The sequence below is a fragment of the Odocoileus virginianus genome, chromosome 5 (genome assembly GCF_023699985.2).
Source record: "Odocoileus virginianus isolate 20LAN1187 ecotype Illinois chromosome 5, Ovbor_1.2, whole genome shotgun sequence".
Lineage (NCBI taxonomy): Eukaryota > Metazoa > Chordata > Mammalia > Artiodactyla > Cervidae > Odocoileus > Odocoileus virginianus.
In genome coordinates this window covers 59,646,396-59,669,050 of record NC_069678.1, presented here as the reverse complement: position 1 = coordinate 59,669,050, position 22,655 = coordinate 59,646,396, and the positions used below count along the sequence as shown (strand labels likewise).

The 22,655-nt window shown below is 37.8% G+C and overlaps 2 protein-coding genes across 7 annotated transcripts in view; one reads left to right on the top strand and one right to left on the bottom strand.

The window, feature by feature from the left end:
- Positions 1-22,655, bottom strand: part of C5H1orf141 (chromosome 5 C1orf141 homolog) — a 116,138-nt gene that overhangs the window by 74,164 nt on the left and 19,319 nt on the right. For 3 of the 6 annotated variants that reach the window (XM_070467978.1, XM_070467981.1, XM_070467975.1), the window contains exon 2: positions 19,787-19,857. The exons of the other annotated variants lie outside the window; for them this stretch is intronic. The gene's annotated coding sequence lies outside the window, so the exon portion shown is untranslated. The remainder of the gene's footprint in view (positions 1-19,786; positions 19,858-22,655) is intronic. 6 annotated transcript variants of the gene reach the window in all.
- The window catches only part of IL23R (interleukin 23 receptor), a 71,809-nt gene continuing 55,158 nt past the window's right edge, over positions 6,005-22,655 (top strand). Inside the window, exons 1-4 of the mRNA XM_070467974.1 lie at positions 6,005-6,183; positions 7,279-7,350; positions 10,608-10,904; positions 17,344-17,467. Of these exons, the coding sequence (XP_070324075.1) occupies positions 7,281-7,350; positions 10,608-10,904; positions 17,344-17,467 (491 nt within the window). The 5' untranslated portion in view covers positions 6,005-6,183; positions 7,279-7,280. The remainder of the gene's footprint in view (positions 6,184-7,278; positions 7,351-10,607; positions 10,905-17,343; positions 17,468-22,655) is intronic.

Genomic DNA, 22,655 nt, shown 5'->3' with positions numbered 1-22,655 from the left:
TTTAAACACAATCTTCTTTCCTACTTCAGGGTCCTTGAAAGCCATTAATATCTTCTTCTGTAGTCATAAGCCCTAGCCAGTCTATGATGTCACATAGAAGGTAGTTAAGGAACATGTAGCCCCTTTCTTAGGCCTGTAACAACAGAAGGGCAGGGTAACACAGTCAATCATCCAAATAAGTTTTTCATTTCAATTGTACACACAAATATCAGTACATTGGCGCACACAAAAGGGTTCTTTACCCCAACCTCAAGCCCCTTAATGCAGTATATACAGAAACAGCCTTAAAGAGGCCTGAGGATTGGCTCACTGAACAGCTTTGTTCACAGTCTCAATGGCTTTTTCTTGTCTCACCCTTAATTTCAGGGGGCCAACCCATGCAGTTGCCTCCTTTTTGGTTGTTGAGAGAGGAAGTTGAGAGGAGGAAGTCACTTACCTAACCAAACATCTATTAAACAATTAGACTTTCATTCTACCATGAATTGACAGATTGTTTCAAAATATAAGTATTAGTCATTTGGTCGTGTCCAACTCTTTGCGACCCTATGGACAGTAGTCTGCCAGGCTCCCCTGTCCATGGGATTCTCCAGGCAAGAATACTGAAGTGGGTTGCCATTCCATTATCCAAGGGATCTCCTGACCCAGGGATTGAACCCAGGTCTCCTTTATTGCAGGCAGATTCTTTATCATTTGAGCCACTGGGGAAGCCTGTTTCTAAGCATAACTCTTGTTATTTGCTTAAGGAAAAAGAAGCCCTCCCATTTTATCTTATATTTGTGTTGCAGTTTCTACAGGCCCTCTTCTATCATCTTGGATCTACTGGTGACTGCCCAAGGAGGAGAGTGGATATGTGTCTTGCCCCAGGCAGACACTGAGGAGGGATCCAGTCACACTTGAGGCGCTGTAGTAAGATAAGCCCTCTCAAATGGGGATACCTGTTTTCCACCCAGGTGTAGAGAAAGACTGGGCTATACCACTGTATCCTAGCTACCAACAATTATGCAGATATGTACAAATATCTGCCCTGAGCATCTCCATGAATTAGGGGACTTCTCTGACTTCATCGTGTAGCTGTTGTCATCTTCTCTCCTTCAAAAACAGTTCATCCCACCAACCATCAATCTCCCCACCCTTTCATGATACTGATTTCCTTATTCCATACAGAGCTGCTAGATTAATATGGCACAAATTTTAAGCCTCCCAAATCATGTCTACCTAATGGGATTTACATATTTAGTGATACCTTCAAAGGGATGACTTAGGAGCTTTACACATGATAATATTCAGAGGTTCTCCCCTACTAAAGCTACTTCAAAGAAATATAATAATCAAAGTAGAAATAGTGCACCTGCTATGTAAGCACAAATTCAAGAGTTCCCTAGTTTTCTTCTCTAATGAGATTATCTGCTTTAAGCCAGGCCCATTTAAAAATGCTGGGACTGCCATATCACTTCCCTATATAGAGGTGGTAGGTTTTCCACCTCTAATCAGAGTCAGAGAGTCACTAATTCCCATTTCAAGGGCCAGTAGTCCATTCCTCGCTCTTCTCATTCTCCCATATATGGCATCTGAGTTCTGAGGCAAGATAGATTCCTCTAGGCCTCCTCCTTACTAGGTAGATCAGTGTTGCTAGGCAACAGCTTAACATTTCAGGTCTTGGTCCAGATGTACTTCTTAAACTGGAAGATCCTAACCAACCCACTTGAAGGAGTTCCTTCTATTAATAGTGGTCAGTTAGTTTATGACAATTCTTGTTTTCAATGCAGAGAGAAACTGGAGATATTTTCAATCCACAATAGGCAGGTAAATTTATAGAAAAGCACAACTGCATAAGGACTATGTAGTTCCCTTCTGTTTTGAAATTCCCTAAAGTATACTTTTTTAAGTTGGAAAAAATCCAAATGTTGCATAATGTATTTACCCTGTGATGTAACTCAAAATATACTTACTAATTTAATATGCTGCTTTCAAGATCATACATTTTACACTCAATATCCTTTTCATTCCCTTATCCAACAACCATTCCAAACTTTTACCAAATGCTACAGAAAAACTTGAAATTGTGTGATTTTTAGGAAATAAACCAGAATTATTACTTGTGGGCTTATAAGACAGTGAAAAGATACCTTCCAAAATATAAAAATTTTGAAAGTAAAATATTGTGTATAATTACCTATGTGTGTGGGTGTGTGTGCTCAGTTGTGTCTGATTCTTTGGAACCCATAGATGCTAGCCCGCCAGACTCCTCTGTCCATGGAATTTTCTAGGCAAGAACACTGGAATGGCTTGCCATTCCTTCTCCAGGGGATCTTCCTGGCCCAGGGATCAAACTGGCATCTCCTGCATTGGCAGATGGATTCTTTACCACTGAGCCACCTGGGAAGCCCCAAGTCTATTTAGTACTACATTTTTCACATTTTGTGATTTTCTTTTTTTGGTGATTTCACTATACAACATGGCCCCCAAATACAGTCCTAAAGTATTGTCTAGTGCTCCGAAATGCAAGACGTCTGCAATGTACATTAAAAAGAACATCCATGTTAGGTAAGCTTTGTTCAGGTTTGAATTATAGGGCTGTTGACCCTGAGTTCTATGTGCTAGTCAACAATATAGATTGTCTTTAAACAGAAACACACATTAGGCAAGACTATATACTGACCCACTGATGAAAATATAAGCAGAGGCTAACAAGACAAAAATAAAAAGAAAATATTAATGAATTGGATTTCACTAAAATCAAAAACTTCTTTCAAAAAATATTGGTAAGAAAATGAAAAAAATAAGCCACAGACTAGGACAAAATACATGTTCAGGAAAGGGCTAGTTTTCAAACCATGTAAAGAATTCTCAAAACTCAATAATAAGAAAACAATAAACCAATATAAATGGACTAAAGATTTGAACCTGGAGTAGGAAATGGCAACGCACTCCAATATTCTTGCCTGGGGAAATCCCATGGACAGAGGAGCCTGGTAGGCTACAGTCCATGGAGTCACAAAAGGCCAGACACAACTTAGTGACTAAACAACAAAAACAAGAGATTTGAATGGATTGGTCACCAAAGATATGCATGGAAAATATCTAAAGAGTAGATTGAGAACCACCACCAGCCCCCATTAAAATAAATAAGTGGATACTGACTTGCAGTGAGCATCCATCAATCTCATCTCCACTGTCCAAATTCCTGAAATACTAGATGATGTCCTCTCCTTTATTTTCTATTCTAACTTACTTCAATCTTCTTTCTACCTTCATTTCTTTTCTGAAACTGTTCTCAGGGGGAACTGACTATTGTCAAATTCAACACTGCCTTTTAGTTCCTATCATATTTAATCTCTGACCTTTTGACACTCATCATGCACTTCTTCCTGTATCTCTTCTGTACTTTGGTCAAGATTTTCTGGTTCTGGCCTCCTACTGTTTTCCCTTATCTCTCTGGATGTTCTCTCTGAATTCTCTTTTCCTAATTTTACTTTTAATATTACTGACATGCTGAAATCTTCTAAATTTAGATCTCCAGCTCAAACTTCTCTCTCAGGTTTACCAGTGTCTCCAACAGCTTACTAGACAGTCTTCTCTGAACATGCTGGAAGCCCCTTCAAATCAGCATGATCAGAACCGAATTCATTACTTTCCCACCCTCACGCCTCCTTTTGTGCATTCAGTTAATACTGTTATTTACTGAGTCAACAAAATGGCCACTAGATTCAAGCCTTGTGCTCCTGAATTCTTAGCCCCACACAAGTTGTTCATTGTACAACTCCTGTTGAGTGGGACTCCCTGGAGCTCTCACATGTGTTTCCTCCTCTCAGTTCTCACTGCCTTTGCTTTGCCTTAGGTCTTCATCAGCCTTTGCTCTTCCATAGCCTCCTAACTGGATTCTTTATCCTCATTCAAATCTCCATGCAGTAATTAGAAATATCTTTCTAAGATCCAACTTGATTATGTATTTTTCTGCCTAACAATCTTTGTTATCTCTGACACTTTCAGATAAAGGAAGTTGGGGTTTTGTCATTGTTGTTGTTTGGTTTCTTTCAGCTGTGTAGCCTGACGAGCATGACAAATAGATGGGGCAATCATGGAAACAGTGTCAGACTTTATTTTCTTGGGCTCCAAAATCACTGTGGACAGTGACTGCAGCCATGAAATTAAAAGATGCTTGCTTCTTAGAAGAAAACTATGAAAAACCCAGACAGCATATTAAAAAGCAGAAACATTACTTTGCCTACAAAGGTCCATAGGGTCAAAGCTATGTTTTTTTCCAGTAGTCAAGTAAGGATGTGAGAATTGGATCATAAAGAAAGCTGAGCACTGAAGAATGGATGCTTTCGAACTGTGGTGCTGGAGAAGATTCTTGAGCGTCCCCTGGAGGGCAAGATCGGACTAGTCAACCCTAAGGGAAATAAACACTGAATATTCATTGGAAGGACTGATGTTGAAGTTGAAGCTCCAATATTTTGGCCACCTGATGCAAAGAGTCAACTCATTGGAAAAGACCCAGATGCTGGGAAGGATTGAGGGCAGGAGTAGAAAGGGGCAACAGAGGATGAAGTGGTTGGATGGCATCATCAACTCAGTGGACATAAGTTTGAGCAAAACTCCTGAAGACAGTGAAGGACAGGAAGGCCTGGCATGCTGCAGGCCATGAGATCGCAAAGATTTGGACACAACTGAGCAACTGAACAACAGCCTGACCAGCAACTGTCAGGTGCTGATGTACACCTGAGTGCGTGGAGGACAGACAAGAATACAAAGCCCATTATATTCTGTCACTGATCTAATTTTCCAGCTCAAATCCTTCAGCCTACAGAAACAACTTGCCGGTCCCAATCCATTGTTCTTGGTATGTGAAATGTTTTCCCATACCCTTCTTCATAGTTTAGAAAATTGTTACTAGTCATTAAAACCCAGTTAACAGTCAAAGACACTCTTATTCATGTATTCTGGTGGTCTCCAGCCCTGACTGCTCATTATAATCACCAAGAGAGGTTTTTTTAAAATATTGATGCTCAACTTCCACTTACAGAAATTCTGATTTCATTGGATACAATAATTTTGAGCATAGGAATGTTTAAATGTTCCCCCATAATATTCTAATGTGCTAGGTACTAAAGATACAAAAAACTAAAAAGACAATATGGAGTTTCTGACTTCAAGAAATTCACTGTGGAGGAAATGAGGAAATGGAGGAAATGTAAATCGTCATTTACAATAGAAAGCCGAATGAAGAGTGAAAAGATATTCATGTAGAACAAATAAGGAGGTGAGAAGAAAAGGTGTGCCACAAGGTCTCCTGGTGATGCTTGCTAGAAATCAACCAAATAATTGATAATTTTTAAAAAAATTTGGTCTTAGGATCCTGTTAGGGCTTTCCTGGTGGCTCAACTGGTATAGAATCTGCCTGCAACGTGGGAGACCTGGGTTCGATCCCCGGGTTGGGAAGATCTCCTGGAGAAGGGAAAGGCTACCCACTCCAGTATTCTGGCCTGGAGATTTCCATGGACTGTATAGTCCATGAGGTTGCAAACAGTTGGACACGACTGAATGACTTTCACTTTAGGATCCTGTTAAACCATGAATAAATAGTTTAAAGCCACTGATCTATAATTTTATTATTATAAACAATGCAATATATAAAGCAGCTGTTCTGTAGTTAATCATTATTATATCTTTAATACCCCAAACAATACCTGGCACATATGAGATGCTCAAAAATGCTTGTTAAATAAATGAATGGTCAATAGCAGCTTTTAAACTTTCTTTTCTTAAGAAATGGATTTATAGTGGATATCCACGTTGGTTGCAAATTAAAACTAAGCATTGTATCTTTGGTGTCAAAGATTTTGAAAGATTAAACATAAACATGTGTTCTACTTCTTGGATGAGATTATTTCAAATTAAGGTGAGGAAAAAAAAAGTACTGACAAAGCAGTTCACTTTCAGTAATCTGGGTTTTCCCAAATAGTGACATAAGAGCCAGTCATTTTGAGTTGGACGGTTTTGAGTTCCTCTTCAAGAATCTGAAATGTAGGTCGGAGCTTTGCAGATATTTCCATTTGCCTCATCACTGAAAACCTGAAGTGATCGTTGACAGGCAGGCAGTGAGGAAAGAAGACATGACGCAGATACGAGGGTAGCAGCCTGGCTCTGAGGTGGAATTATGTGCTTCAAACAGATTGTAAGGTAAAGAGATAATGATCTCTGAAGACTTTAAAACGGCTTTATTTCCTTTTGGAAATCCATGGGCCAAGTTGTCTTCTCCTATTAGTTTGTATGATATTTCATACAGAGTTACTGATAGAAGCTGAATCTGTAATATTATCTAATATCATATCGCTTTAAATGATATTATTGTGTATATTCTATTAGATGAGTAGTTAACTCCTAAACTAGGAATATTTCAGGGTTTGTTTTGCCTATTATTTACAAATAGAAGATCTACTGTTGTTAACAAATCATGAAAGGGATCTTTATATTCATAAATCATTTGGGACCTCAGTTTTTAAAAATGAAATATTGTGTGCCATTTGATGAGTTATGAGTTTTTGTTGTTTTATATGAAAGGCTCAGGTTTAATTAAACAGATAAAAATAACTGAATAATGCTGATTATTGAATACCCTAATTATTTAATAATGCATGTAACTGTTTAACTGAATAATGTAACCCCAGATGTAAACTAATGGCAATATTGTTTGGAATTTCTATAATGTGTTTCTTTTAAACTCTGCAGATAAAGGGGATTTCTGTAAATCTAACTGGTGGTAACACATAAGGTTTTGTCTCATTTCCTGTTTCTTCATTTTGAATGCTTTTCTCTTCTGGAAATTCTGAACTTTTTGGCTTTTCCTGAAAGACTAATATTTCTGGAGCTTGATAGACATGTGAACCTGGTCAGGAGAAGGATAGAGGATCATGAGTTAGAGCAGAAAGAGATTTCTGATGAGAGAGACAAGATCAGGAGAAATTATATTTTATCAAGGGTCAGAATGTCCTATGAAGGTAATTCATACTGATTTTTGAAGGGTGTACAATTCCATTCTTTTGCTTTACACCTCCACCTTATTATACCTCCTCACACCCCAGTGACGACTCTTTGCCCTGTTTCCTTCTCCCTTCCCATCCTTCCTTCCTTCATTCCTTTCTTCCTAATTAAAGTTTCTCATCAAAAACAACTGCTAGAAAAAATGTTATGCCTCTTAGTATTTTATTAAATATTACAGTTTAAACATTTTTCATATTTTTCTAGACAGCAACAAAGGGTTTTTTCTGCTTTCAGGCATGAATCAGGTCACAATTCATTGGGACGTGGTAATAGCTCTCTACATATTCTTCAGTTGGTGTCATGGAGGTATAGTATTTTGAGTACCTATTGCTATTTTTTATTCAAATAAAATACTGAATGTTTATAATGTTCATGACATTATGCTTGAATCCCTGAAGAATAAAAATTATTATTTTCGGAAAAATTATATGCACATAAAATTATGTGGAATAAAATATGAGTCCAACCTCCCTCCTAATGCAGGATTCCTTTATCAAGCATCATGACAGAGGTCTAATTCTTGTATCAAAATTTCCATGAAGCAGTCTAATTCTAATATCAACATTTCCACAAAGGAGTTTATCATTTTGATTGGCATAATCTGTCTTTGAACAATTTAAACTTATATAACTCATCAAACATTTGAATTTTATTCAGTTCCACAAACAATTTATTGATGATTACTCTGTGTTAGGTGCTGTGCTAAGCCTTGTCTTCCTCACAACAACTTTGTGCAGTAGTATTATGTGCTATTATTATTCTTATTTTGTAATTCACACAAACAGTTGGCATTATGACAAAGGCATACGCAGCTTTTAAGAGTCCAGGTGGGAGATAATCAGAAGTTCAGGCAGGACAGCCATTGGCTCTTGAGAATTTCTACTGGGGCCATAGCATCCTGGACAGGTGAGAGGGACTCATTTACTAGGAGAGAAGCAACACCAAAGGCTTCCCATGTGGCTCAGTGGTGAAAGAATTCGCCTGTCGATGCAGGAGATGCAGGAGGCGCCTGTTCGATCGCTGGGTAGGGAAGATCCCCTGAAGAAGGCCATGACAACCCACTCCAGTATTCTTGCCTGGAGAATCCTATGGACAGAGGAGCCTGGCGGGCTACAGTCCATAGAGTTGCAAAGAGTCGTACACGACTGAATGACTGCACATGCATGCACACACAAGCAACATCAAGGCAGGGTTTTAGATCTTGAAGGAAGCTTTGCAAATCATGCAACTTGCTCAGAATAGTGACAAAAGCAAAACTATCTTCTGTAGGTTGGGACAAACTTATATTAGACATAGAGAAGTAGCCCCACCATGAGAACTAGAATCCCTCCAGCAGGGTATCAGACACTTCCAGAGTCAGACCAACAGTATCCAAGAAGGTTTCATAGAAATAAGACATCATTTACTTTTTCTAGCTTCTAGAAATATGCGAATGATAAGTCAGACTTCTGTTTATACATGGAATTCTCCAGGCAAGAATACTGGAGTGAGTAGTCATTCCCTTCTCAAGGGGATCTTCCCAATCCAGGGTTCAAACTTAGGTCTCCTGCATTGCAGGCAGATTCTTTACCGTCTGAGCCACCAGGCAAGCCCGTTTATATATCTGAGTGATTAATATGAAGCATAGAGAAATAAGACAAGCCTATGTGATTGATATGGCATTAGAGACTTTCCAGTTGTTCATTAGAGACTATTTTATATATTATTACCCAATCTGCTGTAATATTTTTACTATCTTTTCCAAATTTTCTACTAGAGTGATATTTTACTCGTTTTAAATAGCTGCTGAAATGAAAAAAATAAACACTATGTTTAGCATTTTTCTGACCAACCCTCCCCAAGTTAACATATTTTCTAGGACTTATTTTAACATATTAAAAAGAGAAATTAACATACTTTTATATGACTTATTCTTACATAATCCAAGTTGACTCCTGCCGATTACTGATTGCTTTTTCTATGCACTGAAAAATCATCGACTTACTAATTCATTCCCAAATGTTGTGAAGCTCAGCAGTCCAGTGTTTCTGGGGTTCTTTTTTATTCTATTTTTTAAAACCAAGACAACATTTATCCAAATTTGAAGTCTTCTGACATTTTTAATATTTTCTGTGTATTCTTAAACACTACTCACAAAGGTTTCATGATAGTATTCACATATTTTTTAAGGTGCTGAAGAAACAGTTTGTCTGAACTTGAATTGTTGAACTTCTTTAAAACAGTAGGGGCTTCCCAGATGGCACTAGTTGTAAAGTATGCCTGCCAATGCTGGATACATAAGAGATGTGGGTTTGATCCCTGGGTTGGGAAGATCGCCCAGAGGAGGGCAAGGCAAACTACTCCAGTATTCTTGCCTGGAGATATCTGTGGACAGAGGAGCCTGGCAGGCTACAGTCCATGGGGCCACAAAGAGTTAGACACGACTAAAGTGACTCAGCATGGCAAAGCAGTCAGATGCTTTCTTAAAACTTCTTTTCATGTCTTTGGCTTCAATTTCCTATTGATAATGATGGAATTATTTTTATCATTACTTCAACATTTAAATATTTATAATTTATATGTGAATGCAAACTACATAAATGGACATATTCAATTACATTTACATTATAAAAGTTAATTTTTAAGCTTTGAATTCTAAAGATAAGGACTTTTAAAATTAAATACTTGTCTTTAATTATCACTTTGATAAGGTTTTAAGATATTCTAATGCTTGGGATTTAGAATATTTAGAAAAAGCCTACAATGAATTTTCCTTGATGTGAATTTAATTGATATTGCATTACATTGTCATTTGAGTTCATGAAAATGCCTTTATTGTCTTTTGGCTATAAAAATAATACATTATTATATAATTTTAAAACACAGAAATATTCAATTAAAAATAAAAATTAACACAGATTATCAATGATAATATCTTAGTGTATCTTTAATTCATTCATCTATTTATTCTTAACATTGAGTCTATATTAAATATTTTGTTTTGCAACTTGCTTTTCAACTTAAAAATATATTCTGAACATTTGCCCATTTTTTAAATTAATGATGAATTTTAAGTGGTGGTCAAGCAATAAATTTTTGCAACTAGTAAGAGTATGATTTCAATCATTAAACTCATAATTTTCTAATAAAAGTAGCCCTTATCTATAAAAGAAGGAAAGACTGAGTAGCTGAAGAATGGGGCTTGGATTCTTCCCTACCAATTGTTACTTCTAATGTTACCTTTGAAACATAAGGTAGCCTCAAAATGCCTCATTCCTCACCTTTAAAATAGAAGAGCTAATTATATTTGCACTTTAGACTGCTAGAGAAGCTGAAAAGCTGAAAGCTGACTCTAGGCTTGTGTCATGCTGTCGAACATCAACAGAACATGATAAAAACACACTGATAAGCTAAGCAATTAAAGGATACACTGAGTCCTAAAACTCTTTTCCAATGGAAATTATTCCGTTAGTCAAAAACAATTTTTTTTTTCAAAAACAATTTTAAATGCAAAGCATATTCTTGTGAATATATGGTTTTAATGTCTTACATGGAATTAATTATTTTATCTATTTGTTTTCCAGGGATTACAAATATAAACTGCTCTGGACACATCTGGGTAGAACCTGCCACAATTTTTAAGATGGGTATGAATATCTCTATATATTGCCAGGCAGCAATTAAGAACTGCCAACCAAGGAAACTTTATTTTTATAAAAATGGCTTCAAAGAAAGATTTCAGATCATAAGAATCAATAAAACAACAGCTCGCCTTTGGTATAACAACTTTGTGGAGCCACAAGCCTTTGTGTACTGTACTGCTGAGTGTTCCAGATATTCTCCAGAGACACTAATATGTGGAAAAGACATTTCTTCTGGATGTAAGTGTTGGTGTGCTTTCAAAAGCCAAGTGAAAGTTAGCCTAACAATTAACTGGTAACTACCAATATTGTCTAAAAACGGAGGCAAATTAATATACTTCACTTCTTATATTAGTTTAATGTAGGTATTGCAAATTTGAATGTCTCCAGGAGCCAAGTTGGTGAAATGTTGCATTAAGAAGCTGGTGGGATCTGTGCAGAGCAGAAAACACATAGATGGTTTACTGAGCACAGACAGTGTCCAGCTTCAGCATCTCGAGGATCCAGTATTCTTAGGTCTTTTGGTTCTTCCAAAGAAGATAGAAGTGTAAATTTTCAGTGTGAATTCTACAAACTTTTCAATGTTGCCAACATATTCAAAATACAATTTTTTAACACTAGCCTGGCCGAACACAGTTTTTTAGGTATGTGAAAGGCAGCACCCGCAGATTTTCAGTGTTTTATTTTCAACTATTTTTCATTTAACATTGTTTTCCAAATTAATATCAACCTTGAAGCAGATTCCATTAAGAAATTTTGAGGCTAAGATTTCAGAAGGAAAAAACAGTTGCAATACTAGCTTTGTATCTCTGCTATATTTCTTACCAGCTGTGTGACTTCAGGAAAGTTGCTTAACCAGTCTGTGCCTCAATTCCATGTCTGTAAAATGAGGCTAATTATATTGGTCATGGTAAACATCAAATTTCAATAACTTATTTTAAAGTGTATTATATACTTTAAACTACAATATTAATGTGCCTAAGCCCTTTTAAATAGAACCTTTTGATAAAACATTGGACGATTTTGATACAATTCCCTGCTCCTAATGTCACTGCCCCAACTGTGAATCATTGTGTTTGTTACTATAATTATTAAGAAAAAAAATGAATTGTTAATTTTAAAAATATTTGCTAAATTCAATGTGTGTTCATAGTATCCTGAAGGTGTTTAAGTTACTATAGTAATATGGGCTGGCTTGTATAATTATATACTTAATTCTTGGTTCTACTATTCCAAAAGAAAAATCAGTAAGTTCAGTACTGTTTTAATCTAGATTTTCATTCCCTACAGCACCTGGGCCCATTTTTAGTGAAAGATAGAGGGCTTTGGATCTTTGCTACGCTCCCTTTCTCCATACTTTTGAGAATCCAATCTGAGTTTTCCTCATCTCCAGTCCTCACCTAGACAGACCAAGTCCACCTGGCCATCTCTACCTGTCCCTAGAGGGGGTGTCTGAGAAGAAGGAGGCTTTTTTGTTCCAAAGTAAGGCCATTGTCCTGCTGGGCACCTGACCTCCTTGCTTCAAGAGAGGAGAGCTGTAGGAAGTAGCAGAGGTGAATTGAGAAAGGAAATTAGTAGGTTTTGGAGTTAAAGAAAAAATTTAGGCCTTAAAATAATAATAACACGCTAAACTTGCCCTAAATTGTGGGAACTGAAACCACAAGGAGACATCTTATCTGATGTCTGAGGACTTCTTAGCTTGTCCACATCCTCAGGAAACAAAAGTAACCCTTCTTGCTTAATTACATTCCTATTTATCCTTGATGGCTGGGGGGGTGGGTTGCTGAGAGAATATTTCATCAGAGGACAAATGAGCAACTGTCATGGTTGTGGGGAAAGGTTAGTGTTAATTTTAAGCCAGAGTAAGAAAGGAGGCAGAGGTGTGGCCTCCTTCCGTGTTGCCGTGTGAGTGGCCAGTGGCGCCCAGCCACTCTCCAGCGTTGGCTGAGGCCTTCTGCCCCCAAACACAACCCTCAGGCTCTGTTCAGGGCCAGGGAATGGCCTTTTCTCCCCTCCTTGGACCACACATTAGAAGCACTTACATTTTCTGCAGACAGCTGCTTAGAAAGAACATTACCCTTTCCACTTGTTTACTCTGTGATTTTGGAACTTTTTACATAGATCTCTGGTTATGAGTGTGAAAGTGTAACTGACATGTAAGAATTTACCCAAAGCCCTGGATTCAAGAAGCCCTGTGTTCTTGGGCGCTACATTCTTAGCAAACAAAACTTCCTATTGAAGTAGGTCAAGTAAAGGTTTTTGAGGGTTTTTGTGGTATTCTAGAAATCACACTGCTTTCACTGGATCACTTTGATTACAGGATACTCTTCCTGTGAGTTTTACCATGTCAACTTACCATCACTGTTCTGAACAAAATGATTATATGTATTTTTTTAGACTGGAGAAAAATCATACAAAGCAAAGAGAAGATAAAGGAGTTGTTGCTTTCCTAAAAAGATATCCAAACATTAAAAGTTCCATACTTTGATGTGTAATTTGTGAAATACAAACTTTATCACAGTTTCATTTTTAGCCATAATCTTAGACTTCTTAGATTGTTATCTGTAAGTGTACACACATCATCTAAAGTATTCTATCAGAGTCACACCAGTCATGGGAAAAAACACTTTAAGATTTCTCTAGTCCTTTAAAAACAACAAATTAAACTATTCATGAAACAGTCATATTTCCACTGAATCATTAAAAAGTTTAAATATATCTAACCTGAATTTTAATCATCTTTGATCTCTACTTATTTGATGAAAGTAGACTTATTATCCAATAAAAGGCCCTGAAAAGTTGTCTTTAACATTGCTACTCAGTCTTATTAATGACACAGTAGGCCAGTCTGCACACTCCTTGGGTAAGGAATTATGGAGAGATCTTTGCCAGAAGCATTGTCTTTCTTTTCATTTTAAATTCTCTTCATTATCATTTTATTAATCAAACCAATCAAGCCATGAAATACACTTTACTTAGTGGTTAGTATGCACCAAAAATGTGTTAAATGATAGCAATTCAGAGAAGAGGGGATCACAGACTCTGCCAGCAAGAAGCTCTCAGTTGAAAACGATCCTTGGCTAAACTTTGAATTAATAAGAAACATGGCCTGTGACTAGTAAGGGACCCAGTAGGAGGGGAGACACATGATGGGTTGGAGACAGCAGAGTATTCCCTGGTATCTGACTGTACAGCAGGTTTTTACCCATGGACATTTAATAACCTAGCAGGTGAAGAATCTGCTTGCAATGCAGGAGACACAGGAGATGCAGGTTCAATCCCTGGACTGGGAAGATACCTGGAGAAGGAAATGACAACCCATTCTAGTATTCTTGCCCAGGAATCCCATGGACAGAGGAACCTGGAGGGCTACCGTCCAATGGGGTTGCAAAGAGTCCAACGTGACTGAGTGACTAAGCACACACAATGGAATCTAAAAACAATTTGGTCTTATTTTATATCTATATTCACATTCCCATCTTTACATAGCTTCATATTAACAAATAGCATGTTTATTTGCACATAAATGTTTAATCTATTTGATCTTTTACAAAGTTAATTAGTTATCAGACATAACCCTGAGCATTCACTTCAGAGAAAATGCTGTGGAATAACATAGCCCAAAAGACTGACAGTTGTCTTTTTGATGGCCAAATAAAAAATACTCTGAAACTAGAGGGAAAAAATAACTTCAGCACAAATCATTGAAGGACCCCAAGTCAATAAATATCCAAAATGATTTAAATTTATGTTTCTACACCTACCTCCTTTAAGGCTCAAGTAAAACTTAAAGATTTATTTTATCTTACTTGGAGTCCAATTTCTCCCCTACTGTAGTTTGACACTACAACTCATCAAAATGTTTTAAAGCACTTTAGTGTGTTCTTACTGTTTGAAAATATGTTTTAAAATAATTAAATCAAATTGCATTCATGTGGAACATTTTTAACATTTTGGACCAACAAAAAAGAAATACCCATCATTTCTATAATCTCATAATCTTACTACTAGCAGACTCCATCTTTAATAATTTGGAATATATCTTTCTAGTTTCAGTCTCTTTCTCTGTGTGTATGTCTCTGTCTCTTTTCTCTGTTTCTCTCTCTCTCTCTCTCTACCCCTTTATCTCTCTGTCTCTCAAATGAGACCACTATAATATACTATTTTGTAACTTATTTTTTCATTTTATCATATGGCCCTTACTTATTTAATTAAACATATTTTGAGTTGCTTCCAAGGCCAGATATATTGTCTTCAATAACTTTATTTTTGGCTGTATTTTAGGAGTGTATTTTGGGATATTAAGCTGGTTTCCAATTCTTCCATTATTATGAACAACACTTTAAGAGGCAAACCCTTTTAGCCAAATATTTTTGTGTATGTATGAACATTTTAGTAAGGATGCATTCTTAGATGTAAAATTGCTGGGTTGTAAGATATTACTCCTGCTTTTACAGATTATGATATGTATAGTGCTCTCCATAAAGGTTGTTCCAATTTGCATTTCTACCAGCAGTGTGTTAGAGGATTTCCTTAAGTCCATTTCAACACTATGGATTACCATTTTTCAAAATCTTTGCCCATTTGATAGCTCTAAATGACATCTATTATTGGTTCAGTTTGCAAAGAAGATAAATTTTTCCCATATATGTATTTCTTATTTTATAAGTAGTATTCTTGGTAGATGATTTACAGATGAAGTGCAGGAATATATCTACATTTAAGCTAACTCTTTGGGTATAACTTCAGGTGCATAAATGTCTGTATTTTTATCTTTTCTGAGGCCCCATCCTTTTGTCTTTTTTCCTTAATGGGACAGAATTATTGATTTATTTTTTTGTTTGTTTAATTTTTATTTTATAGTTGATTAACAATGTTGTATTAGTTTCATCCTTTCATTTTTCATATCATTTTTTGAGTAATCAGTTTCCCAGGCAGTATTGCAAAAGTAGGCACATGCTGAGAGAGCCACCCCTGAAAAGTGATCATATGGTAAATGCTCAGTATTCCCATACTTCTTTTTTGATCTTGATTCTTGGTAATTTATTACTGGATGATGTATCTGAAAATTCCAGATGCAGTTCTATATTTTTGGGGTTTCATAGGCTTCAGAGGCTCTAAGGGCTCCAATGGACCTGTCTCATCTTTTCTCATCTCTTGGGTTTTGTTTTCCCCTGTGCTGGCTTCATTCTTAAATAGACTGTTTCACTATGACAGCAAGATGGCCATCAACAGCCCATAGCTTAATTGACACTCAGAGACAGTAAATTAAGGCAGGGAGAAAGCAGATCTTTTACAATAGCCCCAGAAAAAGTTTCTTGGATAATTCTGATTGGTTCATCTTGGGTCACGGGTTCTTTCCCAATGGAAATACTTGATCAGACTAGGTCAAGTGCACAGTTCTGTGTGTCAAGGCACGCTCCTTGGCACAGGGGTGAAGTGGGGATGAGGTTAGGAATGAGGAAGATGTCAGTTCTCAAAAGAAATCACAGTGGCAGACAAAAATTAACAATATTCTCCAAAATTTGGCCATTCAGAGAAAGAGTTGAAGGCATGGGAGAAGGGAGGAAAAAAAACTAGAGATAGAATTCTGTGAATGTCTAAGAATTTTTAATCTTTCTTTATTGTAGTGAAATGTACTTTTTAAATGATTCTTCAGTGCACAGTTCTGTGAATGCCAGTGATGTACATACACATTGACATCATTGTGCAACCATCACTCGCATCCATTTCCAGTACTTTTTTCATCTTGCAAAACTGAAACTCTGTACCCAATAAACAACAACTCTTCATTTCTCCTGACACCTCAACCCTTGGCCACCACCATTCTGCTTTCAGTCTCCATGAGCTCAACTGTTCTAGACATCTCCTATAAATAGAATCATATAGTGTTTGTCCTTTTGTGGCTGGCTTATTTTATTGAGCATAATGTCTTCGAGGTTCGTCTATGCTGTAGCATGGGTCAGAATCCCCTTTCTTTTAAAGGTTGAGTATGTATATATGACTATCAAACTTTTTTATTTTTTTTCTTTTTGGCCTCACCCCGAGGCATGTGGGATCTTAGTTCCCTGACCCAGGATCAAACCTGCTCCCTTTGAGTTGGAATGCCAGAGTAGAAGAAAAACATGGAGAGCCCTTTCACAATAGCCAAAAGGCACAGAGATTTCAAGGTGGGAAAGACCAAAATAGCAAATTCTGCAGAGTTCAAACTCAATGATGACAGGAAAGAAATCATGGGATTTGTGGATTAGAAAGTCATTGATGACCTTAACAACAGTGGTTTTGGTGGAACTGTGGATCTGAATCTTGATTGTTTGGGGTTCAAAAGTAAATGGGAACTGAGGAAAAAGACCAGTATTATGGACTTTAGAAAAGAAAAAAGCTATTGTGAAAAGGAGAAAGATATACTGACAGCTGAGGGAAGAGAATTTGGGGAGGAATTCTTTTTGATGGGAGGAACTTTATCACTTTAGTATCTCCAAAGAGGGAATATAGTAAAGTATGTAAAGGAAAGCAGCAATATTTCAGGGCAAAGTGGGCTGGAATGTGAGCTGGAAGGGGTGGAATGGGGAAAGTGCTGATTGACCTGGTTTTCCAAATAAAATGGAATGGTTATCAACTAACTATAAAAAACCTTGATGTTTCTGTGGTGGCTCCTAAGTGATACATTTTGTTGCAGATCCACCAGATGTCCCTGACAAAGTAACCTGTGTCATTTATGAATATTCAGGCAACATGACTTGTACCTGGAACCCTGGGAGGCCCACCTACATAGACACAAAGTATGTGGTGTACGTGAAGAGGTAGGTTCCCTCCTCAGCAGTCTATCCTGAGCAATTCCACTCCAGTTTAGCCAGTGCTCTGCCTCCAGCAGGGATTCAAGAAATCTGCTTCAAATGTTAAATGCATCTTTACTATCCCCAACCCCCTAATACTGATCAAGGAATCCACCAAAACACTTTTCAGGCCATTGATGTTTTCACCCTGTGAGGCAATATGTTCCATAATCTTTCTGCTGTTTTTACTTATTGGAGGTAACTGTGGGCAAGGACCTAATGTGATGCAGCACAGCACAGTTTTAAAAGGATCTCTGCTTGAATCTCAGCTCTATCCTCCTAGAATTTAGGCACTTAAACTCTCCAAACTGTCATTTCTTTATCTTTAAAATAGGCTTAAAAGTAGAACCTAATGGATAGGTTAATTTTGTTTAAGTGGAATTTGACTTTTAAGGTGTGAATCACTATGCTAGGTCCATCAGTACAGTTCAGTCACTCAGTCGTGTCTGACTCTGCGACCCCATATACTGCAGCACGCCAGGCTTCCCTGTCCATCACCAACTGCCGGAACTTGTTCAAACTCATGTCTATTGAGTTGGTGATACCATTCAACCATCTCACCCTCTGTTGGCCCCTTATCCTCCTGCCTTCAATCTTTCCCAGCATCAGGGTCTTTTCAAATGAGTCAGTTCTTCGCATCAGGTGGCCAAAGTTTTGGAGTTTCAACTTCAGCATCAGTCCTTCCAATGAATATTCAGGACTGATTTCCTTTAGGATTGACTGGGGGGATCTCCTTGCAGTCCAAGGGACTCTCAAGATCTTCCCCAACACCACAGTTCAAAAGCATCAATTCTTTGGCACTGAGCTTTCTTTATAGTCTAATTCTCATATCCATATTCCACATATGGAAAAACCATAGCTTTAACTAAATGGACCTTTGTCGGCAAAGTAATGCCAGGTCCATAGTTAGCACTAAATTCATGAAAGATAATGACCCCCAAATCTTAAATTTGGTGTCTATATATACCAACCATCTTCCCTGGCTTGCTAGGGAAGAATAAGGGAGCTATCTGGACACAGGACTTTCAGCTTTAAAACTGAAAGCAATAATTGAATGAAAGTAATAATTTCTTAATTGCAGTTGAGGAAGGCTTTGTGGAAACACTCTTCTGTTATGATCTAACAATAACCAGACTTCAGGAGCCAGACAACCATGCAGCCAAAAGCTCAATAGTTTAATGCTTAAAGGCAAATAACTAATCATAAACATTATATTACTTCATATGAACTTAGATTAGGGGAAATGTATTTTTAGTTTCTACTATTTATAAATTGCAAAATAGGAAATGGTTGATGTGGAAAAATCTTTCTCTCCTTAATGTACACAACTCAAATGTTTCAGGGTTATATCTAAACTATATCCATGTACATCAGTCTGTTTTGGAATCCTTTGTCAGTGTTAAAGATGGAAATAATTTGGAGGAAAAAACTGGGCAAACTGGGCTAGATTGGCCTCCCTCTTCTTGTTTCATTTATTTATTTTTTCAAAGAAAGCCTTCAATTTTGTACAGTTGACTTTTGAAAAACACACGGGTTGTGGTGTTGACCCTTTCATGTTACTTTTGACTCTCCCCAAACTTAACTACTAATAGCCTACTGTTGGGCAGAAACCTTACTGATAATAGTTCATTGACACATTCTGTATGTTATATATGTGTATTAGATATTGAACTGTGCTGAACTAAGTTGCTTTAGTTGTGTCTGACTCTTTGCGATCCTATGGACTGTTGCCCACCAGGCTCCTCTGTCCATGGCATTCTCCAGGCAAGAACAATGGAGTGGACTGCCATGCCCTCTTCTAGGGGATCTTCCTGGCCCAGGGATCGAACCTGCATCTCTTATGTCTCCTGCATTGACAGGCAGGTTCTTTACCACTAGCACCATTGTATTCTTACAATAAAGTAAGCTAGAAAAAAGAATATGTTATTAAGAAAATAATAAGGAAGAGAAAATACATTTATAATAGTATGCTGTATTTATTGATAAAGTAACTTTGTGTTGTCTGTTTACAAGATTGATCATCTGTTAGTACCAACATCAAAATGAAAAGATAATGTGAAAAAGAAATTCATATTTATTTGTAGGTGTAATGATTCATGAATGATAGGGAATAAGCAGTAATATGATTGCTTTACAGTAGCCTAATGTAATTGGTAGAATTGCTTCATAGTAGTCTAGCCTATACACTAATGAGTGAATCATTACTTTTATGGCATACAGTATTATAGTCATATTCATAATACAGTATTGGAAACTTTGTTGCTTTTTTTTTTTAGAAACACTTACCTGTGATGATAGGCTGATATGGAGTTTCTCCAATTAGAAAAAACGGGCATACTCTATGGTAATGTAATGCTCTGAAAGCAAAGTTATAACAGTAAGGAAACTAATGCATTATTAATTTCATATTAAATATCACTTCATGCTCTTGTAAGGATAGACCAGTACCTATAAATATTTTATGCATTTATGACATACTTAACTTTTACTTAATTTTTTTTATATTTCTAGGCTATATACATTCATCTGTGAGTTTTTCCACATTGTTGCAAATCTCCAAAACTTTCCCCAATATATTTATTGAAAAAAATTCACCTATCAGTGGACCTGTGTAGTTCAAACCCATGTTATTTAAGGGTCAACTGTATTTGAAGTACACTTGTATACTTTTTTTTTCTAATGATTCTCAAAAGTTTCACAAGCCACTATTTTTTAAATAATGCATTTATTGGACTCTTACTGTTTGCCACACACTGGGCAGACTGGGCCAAATGTTTAATATGTGCTGTGCTAAGTCACTTCAGTCCTGTCTGACTCTGTGTGACCCTATGGACTGTAGCCCGCCTGGCCCCTCGGTCCACGGGATTCTCCAGGCAAGAATACTGGAGTGGGTTGCCATTTCCTTCTCCAGGGGATCTTCCTGATCCAAGGATTGAACGCGTGTCTCTTAGTCTCCTGCACTGGCAGGTGGGTTCTTTACCACTAGCACCAGCTGGGAAGTCATTTAATCCCTTATGCAACCTTATGGGGTACATATGATTATTTTCCTGATTTTTGTAGACAGGTGACTGAGGCTTAGCCAGGTTAGATGATGTTTCTAGGGCCACGCAGCTATGAGAGGGAGAGGTGGGATTTGAACTTGGCATGGCCTGACTGCTTTCTTCCTAATTTAGTTTTTTCTGCTAAAGTGGTGTGGGAACCCAGATCACAGGGCATATTTGAGAGATGCTATCCAAGTCTCATCATTACGGAAGGGAATAACCTTCCAATCTTGCTCTCTCAAGATAGAATAATTTTGACTAAGTGAAACATAATATGTACCACCACTCTGTTCAAAATATCTGGACAAAAATTAGACAGATTTTATGAATAGACTGCTAAGCCTGGAGTTACTGGCTACATGCCATGGGCCAGAAGCTCATATCTTTCACTAAGCAGAGGTATGGTTGGGTACCAAAGGAATGATGGAAACACTGAGATTAGAGATAGGTTGTGATGTCAAACAGTACACCATTTGCTAAGCACTGCACTCTGCTACTTCATGTGCTTCACGTCCTCAATCTTCAGCTCAACCTTGCACAGTAACTATTATAATTGTCCCCTTTACCGAGCTTATGTTACTTCCCCAAAGTCACTTGGCCAAGACACCAGGGAGCCAGGACTCTAACAGGTGTCTAAGACTTAACCTCTCCTTCTTGTTTTGGGGATTAAATAATGCCTTTGAGATGAAAAGAGGTCATGAGGACAAGAATCTCATTGTAAAGGCAACCTTCATGTGTGTGTGTGTGTGTGTGTGTGTGTGTGTGTTAGTCACTCAGTCGAGTCCAACTCTTTACAACCCCATGGACTGTAGCCCGTCAGTTTCCTCTGTCCATGGAATTCTCCAGGCAAGAATACTGGAGTGGGTTGCCATCCCTTTCTCCAGGTGATCTTTCCAATCCAGTATCGGACCTGGGTCTCTTGCATTGCAGACAGATTCTTGACCATCTGAGCCATCAGGAGTCTTCCATGGTGTCTCAGGTAGTAAAGACTCTGTCTGCAATGTGGGAGATGTGGGTTAGATCCCTGGGTTGGAAAGATCCCCTAGAGAAGGGACTAGCAACCCACTGGAATATTCTTGCCTGGAGGATCCCCATGGACAGAGAGGAGCCATCAAGAAAGCCCAAAGGCAACTTTAAGAATGTGAAAACAAGGTCAGTACAGGGGCCAACACCACAGCTGAAGCTCCCAGAAGATTTCGATGTGCCAGACTGACAGAGAATGCCTAGGGCTTTGCTATCTATCTCCTGGAACTTTTACTATCTCATGGACCCACTGATCTTAATTAGTTGATTATTTCCTTTTCTTTTAATCAGTCAATCAGTCTGTTCAGTCACTCAGTCATGTCTGATTCTTTGCGACCCCACTGACTGCAGCATGCCAGGCTTCCCTGGCCATCACCAACTCCTGGAGCTTGCTGAAACTCATGTCCATTGAGTCAGTGACGCCATCCAACCATCCCATCCTCTGTTGGCCCCTTATCCTCCTGCCTTGAATCTTTCCCACCATCAGGGTCTTTTCTAGTGAGTCAGTTCTTCACATCAGGTGGCCAAAGTATTGGAGTTTCAACTTCAGCATCAGTCCTTCCAGTGAATATTCAGGACTGATTTCCTTTAGGATTTACTGGTTGGATCTCCTTGCAGTCCAAGGGGCTCTCAAGAGTCTTCTCCACACCACAGTTCAAAAGCATCAATTCTTTGGCACTCAACTTTCTTTATAGTCCAATTCTCACATCCATACATGACTACTGGAAAAACCACAACTTCGACTAGACAGACCTTTGTTGGCAAAGTAATGTCTCTATTTTTTAATATGCTGTCTAGGTTGACCATAGTTTTTCTTCCAAGGAACAAGTGTCTTTTAATTTCATGGCTGCAATCACCATCAAGAGTGATTTTGGAGCCCCTCAAGGATAAAGTCTGTCACGGTTTCCATTGTTTCCCCATCTATTTGCCATGAAGTGATTGGACTGGATCCCATGATCTTAGTTTTCTGAATGTTGAGTTTTAAGCCAACTTTTTCACTCTCCTTTTTCACCTTTATCAAGAGGCTCTTTAGTTTTTCTTTACTTTCTGCCATAAGGGTGGTGTCATCTGCATATCTGAGGTTATTGATA